The sequence below is a fragment of the Silurus aristotelis genome, assembly GCF_946808225.1.
Source record: "Silurus aristotelis genome assembly, chromosome: 1".
In the NCBI taxonomy this organism is placed as follows: Eukaryota; Metazoa; Chordata; class Actinopteri; order Siluriformes; family Siluridae; genus Silurus; species Silurus aristotelis.
The window spans coordinates 25,416,070-25,437,296 of record NC_139574.1 but is presented as its reverse complement, the minus strand read 5'-3'; the positions used below and the strand labels follow the sequence as shown (position 1 = coordinate 25,437,296).

Genomic DNA, 21,227 nt, shown 5'->3' with positions numbered 1-21,227 from the left:
TAAAGACAATGAACAGTATCCTTTGTATGTGGTTTTGCTATCTGGATAAATGAAGGCTGAATGAAGAGCAGTGGAAATGGCCTTTGGAAAATCCTCTGTTGACCTGTTCAAACAGTAGGCAAACTGGTGTGGGTTCAGTGTGGGTGGAAGGCCCACTCTAAGGTGACCCAGAAGCAGTTTCTCCTCTCTGCCGCTAAATGCTTAATTTCTGGTATGATGGTCGTAGTCTTCAGGCATATTGGAACCATGGCCTGGGTCAGTGACAGATTGAAAATGTCGGTCAAACCTGTGCCAGTTGACCAGCACATGCCCTGACTACACACCTGGGTGCAAGGCCAATCTACCGTATGCCACAGAAAAAGCTTTATCTTTATACGAATATCCTACAAATAATAACAAAATTGCATACAATTGCTTTTTATTAAATTATTATATTGCTAAAATTATGATTTTCATTAAGTGCCAAGTGTAGCCTGAATCTTGAATATTTCCTGTTGATAGTAAATTAAATTATGTTACAATTAATGTAGAAATTATGTTACAATTAATTTAAGATCAACAGTGTGTGAATCTTAGCAAGACAGGTTCTGCTAGTATAAAACAATCAGGACTTAAAGTCTGAGTCAATGAAATGGTTGGTCATCCCTAAAGTAACACTTAAAAAAATGTGTATTCTCAAATAACAGAATGTAATCTGATCATGGATTGCTTTCATATGTAACTCTTGGCACTGTGTGGGCAAAACGGAAAAATTTTCATTTTTGGTGTCAGTAATATAGCATATACACAAAGGATGCTTCAGCCTGACACTATGATGCAATGAGCGCCGACAGACACTGTTTAATTTTTCAAGTTTTCCTAAGTTTCATCAGCATGACATTTGCCAAGCTAGCTGGAAAAAAAGAAGCTAAATGAAGTGTAGACAAATATTCAAGACGACTGTGCTGGGAATAAAACAAATCTGTGTGTTTTATAGCTAAAGGTACTAAATCAGTAAAACAAGACTGTGTCAATGCCCTGTCTGGGACATCTTGTCTAAATGTGGAATGTCACCTGCAGTACATCATAAAGTATGTGAGTGTAGCTAAATAATGTATGTACACTACAAACCAAAACCAAGTTTAGTTGTTTTATAAATCTTAATAAGGTAGCAATAGGGAAGACAGAAACAATAACAGTCTGGTGTTAAATGTCCAAAATCAAACTAAATATAGGAAACAATTCTAGCTACAAAACAAAACTATATTGCACATGACAAGCAACACAGGTAAAGCCACCAGTGTTGAGCCAACCAACCGTTGTCCCGACCTGCTTGAAGACTGCAACTATTGTCAAGGTCAATCAAAACTGCGAATTATGTATGTTACTGCTGTTCTATTAACAGCAGATAACCCCCCAGGGATGGTCAGAATCACCAGGATACCTTCTTGCTTGAATGCACATGCATGCCAAGTCTTTGGGAAAATATGTGATATAAATATCATTAGCATACATACATTTATTGAGTTCCTGGAGCTTTTTTGCAGGCTACCCATCTGCTTAGTCCTGGTTCCAAATCAGAGGGAACACTGAGGTCATCCTTATGTTTTAATTAACTGGAAAGCATATGCAATATGTAATGAGAAATGACAGCAACACTCACGCCATGGGGAGGGGCAATGTTAACCCTGTTGAACATGGGGAAGGTGCCCAGCCAGCAGAAATACAGAATTCCTAAAGCAGCATATCTATAAATAATACTCATAAACTGGAGACACCCCTAGGGTTAGGGTAGTGTGGCATGTCATGCTGGAGGTCTGCCTGTAGTCCAAATTGATTACATCAATAATCCAGTAAACCCGTCTCTGTTTAGACATAGGAGCTCCTTGTGTCTTTCCTCTGGTGTAAATGAACACAAATGAATGGTTTGATGAGCAAGTAGGCACACTTTGTAGGCCACATACTGGCCATAACAAGGAACACAGCAAGTTCCCAATCATAAAATAATGAGTGATTAATTAGTTATTTAAAAAAAAGTAGGTAACATTGAGCAGAAATCCTGGGTTCCGCCACAGGATCAGTCCACAGTTGTCTGGCTAACAATATTTGCAAAGTGATCTTATTGATAAAACATGCAGTTCTCCCACCATGTATGCTGAAGTTATTGCTGAGAAAAAGGCAGTCTTTCTAGAGATGAATTTCAATTTGGCATCATACATGATCTCATTTGGGCTCCAGTAGAATGGTGAGATCCCACATAGAGCTCTTAAAGGAGCCAAGATCCAGATGATGAAGTGTATAAGATTCATTGATCAAATTCCACTCCAAAGCATACAAGGATTGTGTGTGTGAGGAACGCTTGCATTTAATCTGACTGTCTCCTAGTCTGCTGGGTTAGATAGAAGATAATAGTTATTGCATGATTTGGTGGACAGGTAACCTGTAAGTCTGTAGTCACACACTTTTATGCAGATAGAACCAGGATGAACATTAAGTATAACTTGTGAATAATTAAGTTGGTAAGTAATTACGTAATTTATAAACACATTTAATACAACCGAAGTTGACCAAGATATTTGCTCCTAGCTATTTGTAAAGATCACAGTGAGAAACAAAAGGATAGGTATGGACAACTATAAATACATAAAGACAACTATAAAAGAAAGAAATATAAGAAAAGATGGAAAAAGACAATAGTGTATAAACAAAGAATAGGGGTAAAATGCTAATTTTTAAAAAGTTAAAATTTTGAATTTTACAATTCAATTTGAACTTTTGATTCAAAAACTATAAGAGCAGGAGCACATCTGATGTCCAGCCACTGCTAAGGCACAATCCCCCTGAGCCTTCAATCAAGATCATGGAACAACCAATAGCAACTGTTTTAATGATATAAGAGAAGGATTAGTTCAGCAGATCAGAGCTATACTGTAGGTGAAAGGTAAACCATTAAGAGTTTTAAAAACATTCAGTAAAACTGGTTCCTGTAGAGGACATGAAAGCAGTTCAAGGATGCCATGATACTAATTTTTCAGTCTAAATTTGGTAATAATTGTAGGTTATCAACAGACATCTTGTTGATAGCATAATAAAAGCAGGTAACAGTAACTTAAATGAGAGGATATTTAAGAGTTCTGGATATTGTGAGGTAAGAAACAAGGGAGGCATTAACAATCTGTAATGGCATGTCTATGAATTAACTTAACATGTGTTGCTGTTTTTCATGTTTGTAAACTTGGTGATTCTGAAGAACTATGGAATTAAATACAGTTGAGCTCCAATCAGTAGAAGTGAAGTAAAGTTAGAAGAAGTGAAATTAAGCAGCAACTATATTCAATATATCATTAATTGCTTTAAGGGGCTTGCCATGGCACACATCTAGGGCATCATGCTGGAATTACTGGACTCATTCCAAATTGGGTACTGCAATAAAAAAAAAAAAAACGATGTTCATTGACTTGAGGCATTTAACATCATCATTAAGCCCAGATCTGTTGCACAGTATGATTTCAACATCATCAAGTTGGATTCATACTGTGCATATGACAATACTAAAACATGTGACACTCCTCACAGCATGGTGGAACTGTTGACTGAACTTGAAATATGACTGTCAATTTTAGGACTGCAGAAAGGGGGGTTTGTTGCTGCAACAACCATTGGAACTGACATTGAGAAAGCTGAAGCTTTGTTTGGAGGGCACAAAATCTCCAAGATTTTCAACACCCTATGGACGAATTGGAGCACATGTAACCTTGTTCATTGATGTATGGAGTACAGGAAGGCGACAGAACAACTTTACAGTGCTTCATCATAGGTACAAGTATCTGGAATAGCTGGAGGGATAAACACCATTCTTTTAAAATAAATTACCTCAGTTAGTGTTTTAATGATGCTGCTAGAAAGCATTGTCTAACACATCAATCTAAAACTGCCCACTAGAACATAAGGATTACTGTACCCATTCTTTACAGGAGTTAAACCTTCAGGCATTTTATAGTTCCATTGGTACATAATTTACATGTACTTACTCACTGTTTAAGAATATGGTGAGGAATGACTCATCTGACAATATATTTTTTTCTTCACATCTCTGCATAAGAGAGAGTGTGTGTGTGTGTGTGTGTGTGTGTGTGTGTGTGTGTGTGTGTGTGTGTGTGTGTGTGTGTGTGTGTGTGTGTGGCTTCTACACTACTGAACATTTAAATGACATTCATCTTTGCAATGGAGGTTTTTGTGGCATACTACTATAATTTCCCATTCAGTCTGCAGTGACATTCATACTCACCTGAAAAACAGTACATACAATGCAATGACTACAATGTTATTATAAGGCCCATTTGCTTAACAGACTGTTATATTACATTAAATTTTGTTCGAAAAACCTTCTGATAGTAATGGCAGCAGGGGTTAGTCTTTATATAAAGAAACCAATGCAGCAACATTGTAATCCTTTCTGGTTTTCTCAACTCGTCTGTCCGCCTCCTCATCTGTATCCTCCGCTCAGATAAGCTTCCAAAGCTCCAGCATTCATTGCAACACCACAGTGCTTGTCATCTCTTTTATTGTTATCTAGAAAAGCCGTCTTTGCCATGATGCTTGCTGTTTCTGCTAGTTTTAGGTCAGATTTCTCATTAATATAACATTAAGTGTCATGAAATAATGGCAACTAAGAAACTGAGCCCATGCTTTTTTATTGTAAGGCAATAACAATGAAACTATTCATAATATTAACCCTTATGTTTGAGTACAGTGATTCCCTCAGTATCACACAGAACCACTCGCTTCACATGGGAATAATAAAAATACAAACTACAAAGTCTGTACAAATATGCACAAGAATTACTCAAGTCATCACAAATATTTCAAAGTTTTTCATATTGGAGTTTATTATGAGCACATTTAGTAGGTTCAAGCTGAAGATTTCTTTTGGAGTTGCTGTGAATTTAATTCAGAGTTGTTTTGTGGTAGGCATGGTTAGAAATATAATTTTATTATTATAAATAAATGAATAAATCCATGATAATGAACAGTACAAATTTTAATAAAGAAACCGATAAACAAACTAACAATTAAACAAGGTTGAAAAATAAATAATAATAATTTAAATAAATTTATAGTGAAAATAATAAATAAATAAATAAATAAATAAATAAATAAATAAATAAATAAATAAATAAATAAATACATTTGAACAGGGCCGGCGCTAGCTATAGGCAGAGCAGCCTAGGGCTTGGGGCTTGGAAGGGGGCCTCCATTACTGTAACAAACCTATACACTAGTTCACCAATCAAGACATGGCAGCGTAAGACAAGGCTCTTTATCCATTGGATATAAACAACTGTCACTAAAGTGGAACCAGTGAATATCATTGTTTAATGTAAGCTCCCACCATGTGAATGCATTTCGGTGGTGCCGAAACTAAATCATCCCTCGGAGGTTGCTAAGCGAGAAGCTAAACCGCGTGCAAGGAAAGCACAGCTTGTGATGCAGCTATGTGAACTGTCATCATGTATTTTTGATCATAAAGTTTTAGTGAAATAAACTGAGCATTTGCATCAACGCATTTTAAAGATGCATTATTAATTGCATCCAGTTTATTCCAGAGTTCAAATCAGCGACTTTAAAAATACTAAAGAAAAAGTAAAAGTTTGTCAATAAAAAACATTGTTTATGTGAGTTATTTATAATTAAATTATAATCTTAGACCTACTAATGTTAGCATTTTAAAGTAACGAGAAAAACGCAGATATTAAACAATAAACAATATTAAACAGTAAAGAGAAGAGGAAATAAGAAAAAAACAAAAGATAGATAGATAGATAGATAGATAGATAGATAGATAGATAGATAGATAGATAGATAGATAGATAGAACAAATATAACAAAGAATGATATAAATAAATAAATAAATACGGCCGTGCGCTTGTGTCACGTGACCTGTGCGTATTGCGTCATTCCAGAGGTTGCCGTACGTGCAGACGCCCCCTGTTTGGGTTAGCTAGCTGGGTTTAAAAATGTCTCTCAACAGAAGAATGAAGAGACAGAACTCATAGCAAAACCTTTAATGAAGTTACAAAGGTAAAGCCTTGTGCATTTTTCTTTCTCTCTCATTCATCTCTACCTAGCACGCCAGAAAGACTAATGATTTTCAGTAGCGTTACTTTATAATGAATGACAAAAAAACAACAACAATCCTGGCCTGTCATTTTAGCACAGAATGTTACTGTAAAGCCCGAACACTGATCCGATCAGCTGATCAACCATATGGACGGACATTGGCGTTTTTCACTTGTTTTTAATAAATATAAAGATCTCTAACTATGGCTAGACTCGTCAAATAATCCCTTAACTGACCTGCAGTCACTAATGCAGACTGTAAGAAGTGAACATATACAGTATATCGGTAGTGCTAGCGTTGGTTAGCTAGCTAGCTGCTAAGTCGAATACTCCTGACTAGCGCACTGAGCCAGGACGGATTTGTATTTGTTTTTACCAACTCTACACAATTAAACCGATTATAAAACACACGACCTTTACTGTATGCGTGTGAATATTAATATGTATATATATTTATAAAAAAGAAGGCTATAGCTGAATCTGCATACGCTATAAAATATACAGCATAGCTTAGCTTGCTAAGTAGTGGGAGCAGACCGGTTAGGTGCGTAAATTAGCAAACATAATACTTACTGTTTTAAAAACACTACTGGATTATAGGTCATTTGATTAGAAACTAGTTGTTGTCATGTAGCGATATGTAATTCTGCACCTACAACCCGTGAAATTAATGTGTAGACTAATGTTAAGTGGCAGGATGAACTTTATGGACATTAAGGCTGTAAGATGGTTCAGTTTGCTCAGCTGAAACCGAACCAGGAGCTTTTCAATAATTCATTGCAAGATTTGTAGAAAGTGTTTCAACACAAACGTCACGAAGCTTGCTATCTAGTCAAAAAATCCATTACAACTGTGTCTGATTGCTCTTTGTTGTATATGGAATGTCCAGAAACTGTGATCCTCTTGTTCACGTACAGAAGGCGAGAGCGTGTGTGTCCTGGGAAAGAATTGAGCAGATCACCTTTAACATGAGTAAGAAACCCCCTAACAGGCCTGGCATTACATTTGAAGTTGGAGCCCGAGTGGAAGCTCAGGACTATTTGCAAAAATGGTACAGTGAAAAAAAAAAACAAAATGCATGTTTTGTTTGATGTATAGGTTACATAAAAAAAAAAAACCTTTCTAAATTCTCCAACTTTGAAGGTATCCTTCACGTATAGAGAAGATTGACTACGATGAAGGGAAAATGCTTGTCCATTTTGACCGTTGGAGCCATCGATATGACGAGTGGATTTTATGGGACAGCAACAGACTACGTCCGCTAGACCGACCCACACTGCGTAAAGAGGGACTGAAAGAAGAGGAAGACATGGCTGTATGTCCGCATAATGTAAATCGTGTGTATGCACGCAGCCCACATTAGAGAAAGGCATAATAGATTATTTTCGATGACCATGCTGATAGTTTAGTAAAATCATACAGGAGTAACTAACCCTGTGTTGATGGCTCCTCTCTGCATTAGTGTTTTTGTTTCTGACTGTGGCCTGCCAGTGGATATTAGTTTCTGTTAACCAAAATGTGCAGGGCCCCCACAAAAAGTCCTTTAGAAGCTGGATGTGTAGGAATTTGGGCAATAATTGGATGAGTCAAAAGGTTATGCAAATGAAAATGCGTTCTTTGATCCCATTAACTATTTATTCGAGATAGTTTATTAAAATGTTGTTTTTTTTTGTTTTGTTTGTTTTTTTTTGTTTTCTTGCATGCAAACATTTCTGCCAGGAGAGACACGGTGAGATGAGATCATCTCGCCTGCGTGAGCTTCCTGGATGTACAGAGAACACAGAGGACCATAAAGACTTGCCACAACAGAGACAAGTACACATCAATTGCCAATCTGTTCAGATCTGGCTTTTTAATAACTGCTTGTCTCATCACTGTTTGGATTTTTTTCCCCCTCCATTAACCATATAATTGTAAAAGTATATACTGAGGCTGAGATTATTTGTTTTAATATCCCATTTATTGTCATTACATTGAATCATAGTGGTACAAAAAAAGTGGTACTTTGAAATTGCATGGACATGCTCGTTCATAATGATATACAGTTGAGTCCATACATATGTGAAAAGCAGCACAATTTTTGTAGTTTTGCTTGGAATTCCAATTTTTTTCCAAAACATAGAACCTCTATTTTCATAGGCTTAAACGTATGTGGACACTTGACTGACAAGCAGTTTCATGGTTAAAGTGCATCTTGTTTCATAACACGTTAAGGACAGTCCAAAGTGGTGTCCATTTAAGGGAAAGAGGGAATCATTATGGGAGATAGCAGAAACGATTGGCTACATTCTTAAAAAGAAAGTTCTGGTGACACCAAAACATCTGGAAGACTAACTATAGCTAAAATATTCTAAAGTATAACTAAAGGATTTTTTTCCTTGGAGGAAATTTAAACCCTTGACACACTATACACGGTGTAGGCATATCGTCAAATCTACAATAAAGAGTCGACTTCATGAATGTAAATACAGAGGGTTTTCATCAAGATGTACGCCACTGGTAGCACTACATTTAATAAGAGAACCAAAACATTTTTGGACACAGGAAACCCAGATAAACTTGTACCAGAATATGTTAAGGGTATGGAGATGGAATGGAAGGGCTGATGATCCAAAGCATCCGAAGCTCATAATGGCAAAGAATCTCTATTTCGGAAACTCAGCAGTTGGTGATGTAAAACGGGTTCCATGCTTCAGGCAGTCAATGATTCAAGGATTTGCAGCCAGATATCAAAAATACTCCTTAAATTTTTACAATGACCTAAATTTACCTTTTAATTCAATTTAGTTCAATTACTTTGGAGCTTGTGCGAAAAGCTGTAATTACTTAAACAGTTAATGCAAAAGTGTTTTTATATAAAGCCAGAAATCCACTCGATCACATCTTGACTACTTTATTTCAAACCTATGAAAATTGTCACTGTCCAAATGCTTATGGACCTGACTGTGTATATATGTATTCTGTAGGACTTCTCTATGTACAGGCCACAAGTTATTTCATATTCTACAAGATCAGCAAGATCAGTCAGTCATGTCTGATGTATTTGTATAATTTGGGATTTTTTTCTTGTTTAGGTTTTTCTATTGCCGATTGCAATTAAATGAACTGTAGTTATTTAGAGTAAGATTGTTCTGCACCTATAATCACACAGATTTCTAACCAATGTCTCATTGCTGGACATTAATATGGGTGCGGTTTAGTGTTGTGTTGTGATAATGAACTAGAATTTGCATCTTCAGATCTTTTTCTGCTTTTTTTAATATAGAACTTCATTACACATACTATCTTTCTGCACAAAAATGTATAAATGCTGGTCTTGTTGAAAACTTGTGATTGTTTAAAATCTATGATAAGCAACTTAATATGAAGCTCTCTGTAAATACTCATGCATGTCTGCTTCAGTTACAGGACCTGAAAGATGGCGAAGAAGTTCTTGCTCGATGGACAGACTGCCGGTATTATCCTGCCAAGATCGAAAGTGTCAACAAAGAGGGCAAGTGTCCCTTTCATGTCATTTCATATTAGCTTCATCAAATAGATCCACTAGAGCCTGCCTAAAAATGCTTTTTATTCACAGGTACCTACACGGTTCAGTTTTATGATGGGGTGATTCGCTGTGTGAAGCGAATCCATATTAAATCTATGCCAGATGATGCCAAAGGACAAGTAAGTGACTTTTTGAGGTGTCCACATTATACTGGTTCTCTAGAATCTTTTCTGTGTTAATGACAACACCTTTACTCAATATCTTAAAATAATTGGAAGGATTGCCTTTACGTACAATTCTCAAAATGCTAGAACTGATCAATAATACAGATTTTTCTCTTATTAGAAATCTGTCAAAAAAAAATTTACATTCCTTTCACAAACAAATTTAGATGATTGACTTGCTTGACATTTTTCAAATTATGCTTACTTACATTTTTGTCATTTCTTTTTTGTCCACTTGTCATTATTCTATTATTCCTTATAATCAATATGATATAATTTTTATACTCTGATACATTATGGTATATTACACTCGCCTGAGATCTTGCTGGCATACACTCACTGAATCCTTTATTACGAATTTAATACTAATACTGGGAAAGCATCTCAATTTTATCTCAAAACAACCTAAATTCTCCATGGCATGGATTCCAAAAGATATTGGGAGACATTTTTTTGAGATTCTGGTCCATGTTGATGTGATTGCATCATACAATCCATGCAGATTTTCGAGGTGCACTCTCATGCTCTGAATCTCTCGTTCTATTGCGTTCCAAAGGTAACTGGGAAGGTCATCGAACTCATTTTCATGTTTTTGAGATGAATACGCTTTGTGACATGGTGCGTTATCGTGCTGGAACTAGTAATTAGAAGATAATTAATTGTGGCCATGAAAGGATGCACATGGTCAGCAACAATTCTCAAATAAGCTGTGACATTCAAATGATTGCCTGGTATTAATAGGCTCGAAGTGTGCCAGGAAAACATTCCCCATTTTTTTTTTTTTTTTTTTAAGTTTTCTGGTTCTGATGAGTGGTGTGTGTGAAAATCCCAAGAGATCAGCACAAAAAATCCTCAAAACAGCTCGCCTGGCACCATAATTCAGCAGTCATTTTACTGATTAGGTAATAATGATATGTGCTCAGTAAGCGTAATATTTTTTCCGAAAGTGAACTATTAATGTGTGGGTTATTAGTGTTCTGATTGCACTTGTATCATGATAATGGATTTGTCCTAACGCCCACCCTAGAGAAATAAACACCCACCACTCAAGTCTTTCATCCACCTGTTAATCTTTGCCATGACCAGCGACATGTTATGTATGAAGCAGGATTGGATTGCCCTTGTGAAGGCAGCCACAGCTGCTGCCAAAAGCAAAGGAGGCTGTCGACCTCGCACCAGTGCCAACAGTAACAAAGACAGAGATGACCGAGCAGAGCCCAGGCTCGATGAACTCAACGATGAGGACAACAATGCCGACTCTGACAGGCTTGGTATTAACGTTTCGTAATTTACCAAAAAATGATTGTGATATAATCTTTCTTATTGTCTAAATCATGCATCTATCTCATGGCCCTGTTAAGGCTCTTCTGATGAGGAAGACTGTAAGCCATCTTCTGAGGAGCTTGAAATGGCTAAAAGAAAAAGGAGAAGCAGCAGACAAGGCAGTTGCAGCAATGTGAAAAGAGCTCGCATCAACAAAACAGCAGGTACAATTTCTCTACTTAATTATGTTACAGTGGCCTTTTCCACTTTAATGATATCAATTTTAATGTAAATTCTGTTTAAGCCAATGTGTTTCTGTTAAGTAAAAAAGTTATTTTATTAATGCTGTGGATCACTTTTCATTGTAGGTTGTGCCAAAAATGAGAGTGACTGCAGAGAAGAGCTTCCCATGGCATCACAGGTGTGATGTTCAACTGTTGTTATCTCTGTAGCATAGACACCAAAGTTTCTTCTTCCTGCTAGGCTAAATTTATACAATCAGTACTGCCTCAGCTTTTTAATTATTTATCTTTGTTTGTATTTGCTTTTTTCTCAGGCCGGTCCAGCAGATGAAACGTGCCTTGGTGAGGAGCCATTACAGTCTGCTGTAACCCAAAGACATCCTGCATGTGTCCCCAGCACACCCCCAGGACCCTCTCGCTCTTGTAGACTAAAGCATGATTCTGGAGAGTCGAGCATCAGCAGCTTAAGCACAAGCACAGCAGCAGAGTCTAAACCCTCACCTAGTTCCATTCATACCCTCTCAGATGGACACACAGGTGGGTGAACTAATTATAAACGTCAAACCGCAGTTAACTTCCTTACAAATAAAAAAATAAAATAAAAAAAAATAAAAACACAAGTAGCCATTGTAAGATATACTGGAGTAAGTATTGGAATGTAAAAGTGTGCAGGAGATTGAAATCAGAAACATTACAGAAATAGTTATAAAAAACATCAAGTTATAGAAACCATAATTAAAAAAAAAGATTATTTGTGTGAAAGAGATACATGGACACTATATGGCCAAAAGTTTCTGGACATCTGACAATCACATTCAATTGTGCTTTTTTTTTTTTTTTCTGCATGAGCGTAGCCACTTCAAACTCTCCTCAGAAGCGTAGAAGATCTCAGCGCCTCGCGACTTCCTTAGATTCAACCTGCCCACCCTCACCACCCAGCCGGGATTCCAATCCCAACACACCACAACCTGATAGTAGTCAGAGAACAGGTACAGCATTCAACATAATGGCACACAAAAAGTAGGGGTTCACAGGAAGTAGTCATCAGGTCAAACAATTTTCATTAATATTATAGATATCAGAACCTTCCCCTTTAAATTATAAAAAAAAAAAAAAAAAAAAAACTTTTTAAAATGAGGTTTTTGTGAAACTGATAAAAAGGGGTGTGAAATTCAAGAGAAAGAATAGGTATCAACTACCTATGCTGCATGGACAAGGAAAACTGGATTTCTTGTCTCAAATGTTTGGGTCTAATTTTTTTTTAGTTTTTTTTTTTAATCTATGCCGTTTTCTTAGTTAATTCTTCTTCTTTTTTTTTTTTCTTCAGAAGCTGGCAACAGTTGCGTGATAAAAGCTGAACCCTCTTTAAGCAAACCCGTAACTAGTACTCCTCCGCCTTCTGTTCCTGCTCCTGCAACTGCTCAATCTGTCTTGACTGAGAAAGAAGGAATGACAGCCATGTTGCTCGTCAATCATACGTTAGTGGCAGAGAGATTGCCAAATGTTGTAGCAGGTAAGATTGTGCTGATACCACAGAATGGCTGTAATAATTTTCAGTTTCTCAGTTTAGAATTATTATAATTATTAAGATAATAGTAAATAATGACTTCAATTTCTGTTATGTTATTAAAATATCAGACGATTATAATTTTTATTTATACTACCTCATCCCTTGTGTTGTCTCTTAAGCTACTGGTCCAAAAACCGCTTCAAGGACCCAAAAACCCAACAAGCACGCCAGAGAGCCCAGTATGTAAAAAGATTTACATTTATGAAAACTAAGTAGTCAATGTGATCATTTCTCTGTCATCCAGAATGTTAGGGATAAAAGAGAATACATTTTCATTCTTCACTCTTTCACTTTCAGTAATAAATACCAAGCGATCTGATGACCCCATGTCTCCTAACGAGTCTCTGGTTGACCTCGACCACAATAAGTTCAAGTGTCAAATTCCAGGCTGCTCTAAAGCCTTTCGGAAAGCTAAGCTGCTGGATTACCATCTGAAGTATTACCACAATAATGATAAAGAGCTGGAGAGTGAATTATGCTCACCTGAAAGAGGAGGTCATGCCAGAGCCACATCTACTTCTGTACCCACAAGCAGCCTAGTGGAGATGCCAGACAGCAAAAGGCGAAGGACAGTGTCCACTTCCTCCTGTATGTGCAAAAATAGTTGGGTGAATATATGTTTGAACTCCATTGTCAGTTTAGTTAGCTAAATATCTAATAAATAATCTTTTTACTTTTGTCCTCATATGACTTCATCAGCTGCCTTTTGTCACAAACAAAACATGTATTCTGATTCTTACTTCTCCGAGTGGTTATTGTATTGCTTTTGAGTTGTTGGTGAATGAGGGGTATGAGCTTGAGCAGCCCACTGGTTTTAACATCGCTTTCCATTTTCTTTTTCAGCTCTGTCTTCTCAGGGCCACATGCTACAGCTGGACTGTGCTGGCTCTTGTTTGAAGCCTCCAAAGTTTTGTAGGAAGAAACACTCCTCTGCCTCTGTCAGCTCAGACAGCACTGAAGTCTCACTGCCAACTTTACCCAGAGACAAGACTTTTGAGAATTTTAATGACAGGATTCTGAAGAGGGTCGGTGAGAAGGACAAACACCTGGATCAAGGTGTGTATTATGGATAGACTCAGATCAAGCTAAATAAAACCATTATGTCATTATTAATGATTAATTTATCCTATACACAGTGTGTTTAATTACTTTTAAAGTGTACTGCTTGAAGAACACTATGATGCTTATTGGAATCTCACTCCCTTCACTATAATAACAGTCTGTTTCTTACCATTATCTGGCTGTCACGGTTTGCAGCAGACATAAGCTCAAGCTCAAGACCGCACTTAAGTGTTTTGTGCAAATGTTTTTTTTCCCCCCTAGGACTGTGTTTGAAGTCTGAAAGGAAATATAAAATTGAAGACAAATGCCAGCTCATCGGTAAGCTCTTCTGGGCTGTTGTGTGTGTCGTGAGAAAACCTACCGTCTCGCACATTTTTGATCATTTAACTAAATCTTGCTTCCTTGTCTCCCCCGACTTCCCCCCCTCCCCCCAGGGAAAAAGAGGGATAAAGAACGCAGAGATAGAAAAGAAAAAGACCCTTTCAAACTCAAACAGAAGAAAAAGAAAAAGAAGAAGAAGAAATCCAAGCAGTACTGTAAGACAGTGTATATTTCTCTAGGATTTGAATGAATTCTAGATTTTGATTGACCAGTTTTAATAGTGCTAAATGTTTGTCATATTTTATTGGTAAAGATTGAATAAGATAAGTGCTTTTACAATAGCAGTGCAATAAGTCGGTTTAAATCTTGTCAATTCAACCTGATAAATCTTTTCAGCTGAGGTGAGCAAAGGTTTGCAAAATCCATTATATTTTGATTCGTCATTCTGTTTGCCTTCGAGACAAAACAGCTCTTAATTTGAAGGACTTTCAGGCTTTGTCGACATGCCCTACACTGAACGGGCTCTCTGTCACCTCATTAAGCAGTTCATAAGCTTATCTAGGATTAGGAAAAGCGACATCAATCCTACCGCATTAGCATTTGTGCAGAGGTTTAATTCTGCTCATTTTTACTTAGGCTACTCTGATATGGAAGATGTCTCCATGTCCTACTTGGAGAGATCAGCGTATCTCCTTCATCACTCTGCCTCTAGCTCCTTTTCTAAACACTCAGCCTTCCAGTTTCCTCGTGCCATACTGTCCGTCGATCTCACAGGAGAGAGTGAGTATTTAGATTTGCTAATGTTAATGCAAAACAAGAAAGTTTTCTGGTTGTTAACAAATCTTTTTGGGGTTTTTTCTCAATGCTTATGTCCTTCCAGACCTATCAGACATTGACTTCTTAGAGGACTCCACCACAGAGTCTCTGCTATTTAGTGGTGATGAATACAACCAAGATCTGGACTCTCTCACAATGGAGGATTTCCAGGATGAAGAGGATGACTCTGCAAATGAGATTGTCCGTTGTATCTGTGAAATGGATGAAGAGAATGGCTTCATGATTCAGGTGGGCTTGTGTCAGGGTTTGGGTGGGAACACATTGTAACAAAAAACAAAAAAAAAGGTCAAATCTAAATAACCAAGAGCACTTTTATGTGCCTTCTTATGTTCTATTTAAACTATTTTAATAATATACAAGAAAAACTCTGTTTGGAAAATAATTTGTTTGTGTTATCGATTTACCCCCTGACTGAGTTTTAAACCAGTCGTTAACAAGTCTAATTCAATCGGTGTCACAGAAACAGGAAGAGGACGGGTTTAACTGTAAATGTCACAGAAGCGGCAGTTAGTCTTTATAAACAACTTATTAAAATGATTGTTTCTCATTTAGGAGATTTACTAGAGGAAGGTCCTGGTCCTGGAGATCCATCCTGAATTTTTCTTTTTATACTTGTTGAATAATAATGACTTTGAAATGGGATCTTAAACTTTGGGGAGCAGCTACATGTGAAATATGGGCACATACCCAGTCCACATGATGTCCATTTTTTGGTACCACTTGTTTTCATTATTTTTCATTCTGAGTACAATGTGGTGCTTTTGACTTGGAGGGGAACGAGTTATGCAATACAATTTCTTTTTTTTTTCCTGTTCAGTGTGAGGAGTGTATGTGCTGGCAGCATAGTGTGTGTATGGGACTACTTGAGGACAGCATACCTGACCAGTATATTTGCTACATCTGTAGAGACCCACCAGGTAATTAATTAGTGCACACAGTAAATACATTATATAGAAGACTTTCTAAATGTAGATGTGTCGGTCTAAAGGCGAGTTTACCTTTGAGTTAGTACGTTTTACAACATGTCCTGCTTGTGGATTTCATAATTTTCAAAAATGTATTACATTTTCTGAACTTATTTTTGTGCAACAGGACAGAGATGTAATGCCAAATATCGTCATGAAAAAGACTGGCTATACAAGGGCCACATGTACGGCTTATCTTTACTGACTGAGAACTACTCGCATCAGAACGCTAAGAAGATTGTGTCTACCCATCAGTTACTGGCTGATGTGTACAGTGTTAAAAAGGTGCTTCATGGTCTTCAGCTCAAGATGGACATCTTACAGTAAGAGGATTTATTGCTGAGTCAGTGTGAATGAGCGAGGACATATAAAACTATGAAAGAACAGCTGGTTTACTACATGGGCTAATCTATAGTTTTTTAGGTATTTCTGCAGGCATGTGTGGTCATCATGTGTAGATGTTTGCAGAGATGTCTGCTGACTTTTATGTAATGTGAACATGTGCATTAGGGGGCAGTATCTCATGTTAATAAATAGAATTTAGAGAGGAAAGTGTGTATGTAATAGAGCACCAATTAGGCTTCGCATTTTGGATTATTGCTCTTCTGACTAGTGTTAAGAAACCTAAGGGTAACAGACACATTTATATTTTTCAGAAGCCCTTACTTGTCTCAGAAGAGACTTACATTTATCTCATTCATACAACTAAGCAGCTATGACGTTAAGGGCCTTGCTCAGGGGCCCATGAGTGGCAGCTTAGTGTGGCTGGGATTTGAACTCATGACCTTTGGATCCCATGCCTTAACCTCTGAGACACACTTTCAGTGTTTGATAGAAGTAAAAATCTGTTTTTAAAAACATTTAAAGTGAAATTTGTGTTTTTTTTTTTTTTTTTTTGCTTACTTTCCTGAAAATGCTTAATGCTTCTTACTTTTGAATAATGTAGTTTTTAAATTTTTCTTACATTTTGTTGTTTTACTCCAAAAGGAATAAACACAATCCCAGTTTGCACTTGTGGGCCCGTTCCTGGGTAAACTCTGACGAAGACCAGCCTATGGGCGGAGTTCCAGACTGCATCATGTTTCAGCAGCACGTCAACCAGAACTTAAACCCTGACACCTATATCACCAGTGAGCACAGCTACCAAAAGCCTTCTAGCATGGGCCACCAACATAAACATGAGCAGGGCTTCCAGACTTCCTCGCAGACACTCTCATTTATACCAAAGGAAGAGGAGGTTAGTTTGATGGTCACAAGTGGGCTGCAAATCAATATAAGTGAGTCTTGGGGGTAGAAGATGTTTTAGTTTAGTGCTGATGTGATAACTTTGACCAGTCTCCATGCATAAAACATTACCTCTGCTTTTTCAGTTCATAACCTAACTCTGTAATCAGCTAGATATTATATAGGGATTATGCCTTTAAAACTTAACTGAATTGAACAAAAATGGATCCCACTCTGGGTGTAAATTCAGATGTTCTGGGTTTTTTGGGTGCAGGTTAGCAGTGCTATCTCATTGACTGGCTGTGTGAGTGAGAGCAGCTCAGGGCTCGTGGAGCCAGCCAGAAACTGTCTGCAGTGGCAGATGAACCTCCTTACACACATTGAAGATGTTCAGAACCAGGTGGCTGGCCGCATGGATCTCATTGAGAAAGAGCTAGATGGTGAGTTTGTCGATATAGTAAAGTATACCTTCGATAATAGTCATAAATGTGCTTGGTATATCAGGTCCTGCAAATAACTCCAGGCTGTGGGGGCTGAACCTGATTTCTTGTTACTGCCTGTGCAGGGTTTAACATGTTTCCTCCGTGTTTGCATGGAGACATGCTAGCATTTGGATTGCAACTCAAATTTATCCTAGATATGAAAGATTGCACAAATGTTTGTTGAGGTTGACTCCAGGATGTATTTCTGCCTTGGAGCCACTGTTCCTAAGAATCCAGTGTTCTTGACTAGCATAAATGTAAGAATAAATAATAATAGTGGTGTGTTTTTGTGCAGTAATCATTCTGGCCAACTGTATCAGCGGTCCCCAAACTTTTTTGCGCCACGGACCGGTTTAATTCCGGACAATATTTTCATGGACCGGCCTTTAAGGTGTGGCAGATAAATACAACAAACTAAAATGATACGTCCGACAAAAAAATGGTATTTTCTAAATATAATAATAAGCGTGAATCCACGGTGTTGTTTTTTGTTTATTTTGCTATCTTGGGGTTTTGAATTTCGCGGTAATGTATTATGTGTTAGCGGCCGGAGCCCCTTTAAGAAGGTAGCGGATGGAGGTAAGACATGTGACCGAGGCATCATGACAAGAGTGAGTCATAGACAGATGTGGTGGAGAGAATCCGGTAATTTTCTAAAATAAAACAGCGTTCAGAATCAGATAAGAAATAAAAGGGAAATAATGCAAGTTATTAATTCTTTCTGTGCGGGGCGGTACCAATAGACCCATGGACCGGTGCTGTTCCGCGCTCCGGACGTTGGGGACCACTGAACTATATGGTTAACCCACCTGACTCAATTCTTGCACAAGCAGTCTTATTAGAATAAAGTTCTTTAACCTGTGTTTATTTCTGTTTTGAAAATTTGAGTTGCAATCCAAATGCTAGCATGTCCCCATGCAAAAAACAAGGGAAACATGTTAAACCCTGCACAGGCAGTAACAAGAAATCAGATTCAGCCCCCACAGCCTGGAGTTACAAGGCATTTGCAGGACCTGCTATACCAAGCACATTTACCAAGCACAATTAATTCTGCATATTTATTTTTTATCTTGTCAACTGTTAACTGCTTATTTTGTTGTGTTTGACTTCTGCTGTGGGTTCAGTGTTGGAGAGCTGGTTGGATTTCACTGGAGAATTGGAGCCTCCAGACCCTTTGGCCAGACTTCCTCAGCTTAAATGGCGAATCAAACAGCTGCTGATGGACTTGGGGAAAGTGCAGCAGATGAGCACAATGTGCTCTGTGTGAGCATGCTCACAGGTTGGAGACAAACTCTTAAGGGCTGTGTGTGTTTGTGTATTTGGGAGGACTTTTAGGGCACAACAGCACATACCTGCAGAACCTAATGCACAATGCATACTGTTAAACACAGTTAAAGAACATGTAGACTATGATCCTGTGCAATGGATGTTTTTTCCAGTAAGAGAATTGTGTGACAAGCAACACCGTTGCTTCTAATAAAGGTATAAACCAATGCAGCGTTCAAGTGCTTACTGTCTCAACAACGCATGACGATGAGGACAATGTTCACGTTATCAGCTTACTCAACTCAACCTAGTATGTTTTCTTGCACCACTTGCATTCAGCAGATAATTGAAAATATGTATGAGAATAAAAAATACATAAGCAAAGTGGTGTTTTCCTTTCTATTTTTTTTTTATTATTATTTTTGAAATCTTTTATCAGAAATGCTTCTCAGAATAACAGCTTGTACTGAAGCAAAAATAATTAGGAGTGATTTATCAAACCATTGGTTTCTAAGAAGAAGTAAAAAAAAAAGAAAAGAGTAGTTCTTAAGTACTGTGTGTGTTTGAGTTACTGAAATGTATTTGGGAGGACGTAATATTTCGCAGCTCTTATTTGTAACACTTGAGGAATAAAATTGTTACTTATAAAAAAAATACAGAGACTTTTTCTTTGAGCCAAAGTTTTAAGACCCACACAAATTAAACCACCACCAGTTTATTTTGAGCCTGGATGATGCGATACAGAACAATCCTTTTCAACGAGTCAGTTTGTCCAGGCTACTAGTCCAGAATGCAAATATACTCCCCCCCATGTTCTCCGTTAATCTTGTTATCCAACTATTTGCTTCTGAAAAGCTTCAAGTGTCATTTTGATTGTCCTCAGTGCAGTAAGCTAGTGTAAAGCTGAAGGTAGATGCATTTAACAAGGATGTTTGTGCGGCTTTAGTTTGACATGTATATAATTGCTTCTATGTACTGTAAAGAGGAGGAAATAATACAAGGCATAGTAGGACAATATATACTTGAACATGTCTGTTTATTCAACATTTGTATTCATCTGTATAAAATGTGTTTGGATCTGAAGTTGATTTTGATGAGATACCAGCTGTACATTAGAGTTTATTTAAAATCTTGATGCAACTAACTTTATGTACTTCAATAAAAGATATTCTGACTATTTGCTGTTATGACATCATTATTATTTGCATTTTATGTGCTCTAGTTTTATGGACTGCCTTTGAATCGCCCTTGTATATTTTGTATTTTGTGATGATTCTTATCCTATATTACCCAGACCATGCATACAAATGCACATTCAGAAAGGGCATATTCTGTAATATATATAAATAAATTATTTTTTTATTTTTATTTGGTTAACTATTATTCTTTGCCACATACGAAGAATATCTCAGGGATGGACAAGGCGTGCACTTGAGTAAAAGTAGAGGTACACTAGGTAAAAACACTACTCCCATTAAAGTGCTCCATTTAAACTTTCTCTTGAATAAAAGTACAAAAGTATTTGCCTTTAAATGTACTTAAATTTTCTAATTACTATGATTTATTATGGCTCACACACACACACACACACACACACACACACACACACACATGATTCAAAGGTTGCTTTATTGTCATGACAAATTTAGACATTCGTGTTGCCAAAGCATAGAACATACAGACATATAACTCAGGAATAACAATATACTATAATAATACTGTATATAATATAGAATAAAATGTACAATATGCCATGATATAACTAGAATAAAATATAAAATATATAGAGTTAAAAAAATGAATAGTTAGAATAAATAAGAATAAAACAATTAAAGAAAAAAGATGTACATAATGTGTGTGTGTGTGTGTGTGTGTGTGTGTGTGTGTGTGTGTGTGTGTGTGCGCGCTGCATATACAAGATGACCTGGTCACACACTGTCCCTCACCTGGTGGCAGGTGTGTATGTATTGGGCTGCAAGTGTGCAGCTCTCGCTGTGCTCCCCCCAGTAGATGGCGCAGTTTATCGGGGGCTAAGATGGAGTTAAAATTAGGAACAATTTGATTCATTTTGGTAAAAAATTGGGTTTGAATGTGTTTATATTGGGTGCATTCAGTGAGGAACTGCAGCTTTGTCTCTACTGTATACAGTAAACACTGCTGGCACATTCTTTGCTTGCGGGGCAGA

At 37.3% G+C, this 21,227-nt stretch overlaps 1 protein-coding gene across 17 annotated transcripts; it reads left to right on the top strand.

The window, feature by feature from the left end:
• The first annotated feature begins 5,899 nt into the window (after positions 1-5,899).
• phf20l1 (PHD finger protein 20 like 1) lies at positions 5,900-20,219 on the top strand. Of its 17 annotated transcripts, none has more exons than XM_083554680.1 (24): positions 5,900-6,060; positions 7,017-7,150; positions 7,243-7,414; positions 7,819-7,914; positions 9,502-9,592; positions 9,677-9,765; positions 10,919-11,081; positions 11,172-11,297; positions 11,442-11,494; positions 11,630-11,852; positions 12,170-12,304; positions 12,643-12,828; positions 13,005-13,064; positions 13,183-13,473; positions 13,729-13,941; positions 14,209-14,265; positions 14,382-14,483; positions 14,905-15,048; positions 15,149-15,333; positions 15,923-16,022; positions 16,198-16,393; positions 17,058-17,307; positions 17,569-17,734; positions 18,901-20,219. In XM_083554680.1, exons 2-24 carry the CDS (start codon positions 7,068-7,070, stop codon positions 19,041-19,043), a joined length of 3,324 nt encoding a protein of 1,107 aa, XP_083410806.1. In that variant the 5' UTR covers positions 5,900-6,060; positions 7,017-7,067; the 3' UTR covers positions 19,044-20,219. The 17 variants fall into 17 exon arrangements, with proteins under 17 accessions (XP_083410806.1, XP_083410804.1, XP_083410805.1 ...); XM_083554678.1 differs by having other exon boundaries at positions 13,183-13,488; XM_083554679.1 differs by having other exon boundaries at positions 10,916-11,081.
• The last annotated feature ends 1,008 nt before the right edge of the window (positions 20,220-21,227 follow it).

Coding starts and splice junctions, on each gene's coding strand:
- phf20l1 (XM_083554665.1), top strand. CDS start 7,068: ATGAGTAAGAAACCCCCTAACAGGCCTGGCATTACATTTGAAGTTGGA. Junction 13,942..14,208: donor GGACAAACACCTGGATCAAG/GTGTGTATTATG, acceptor TTTCCCCCCTAG/GACTGTGTTTGAAGTCTGAA. Junction 15,049..15,148: donor CGTCGATCTCACAGGAGAGA/GTGAGTATTTAG, acceptor ATGTCCTTCCAG/ACCTATCAGACATTGACTTC.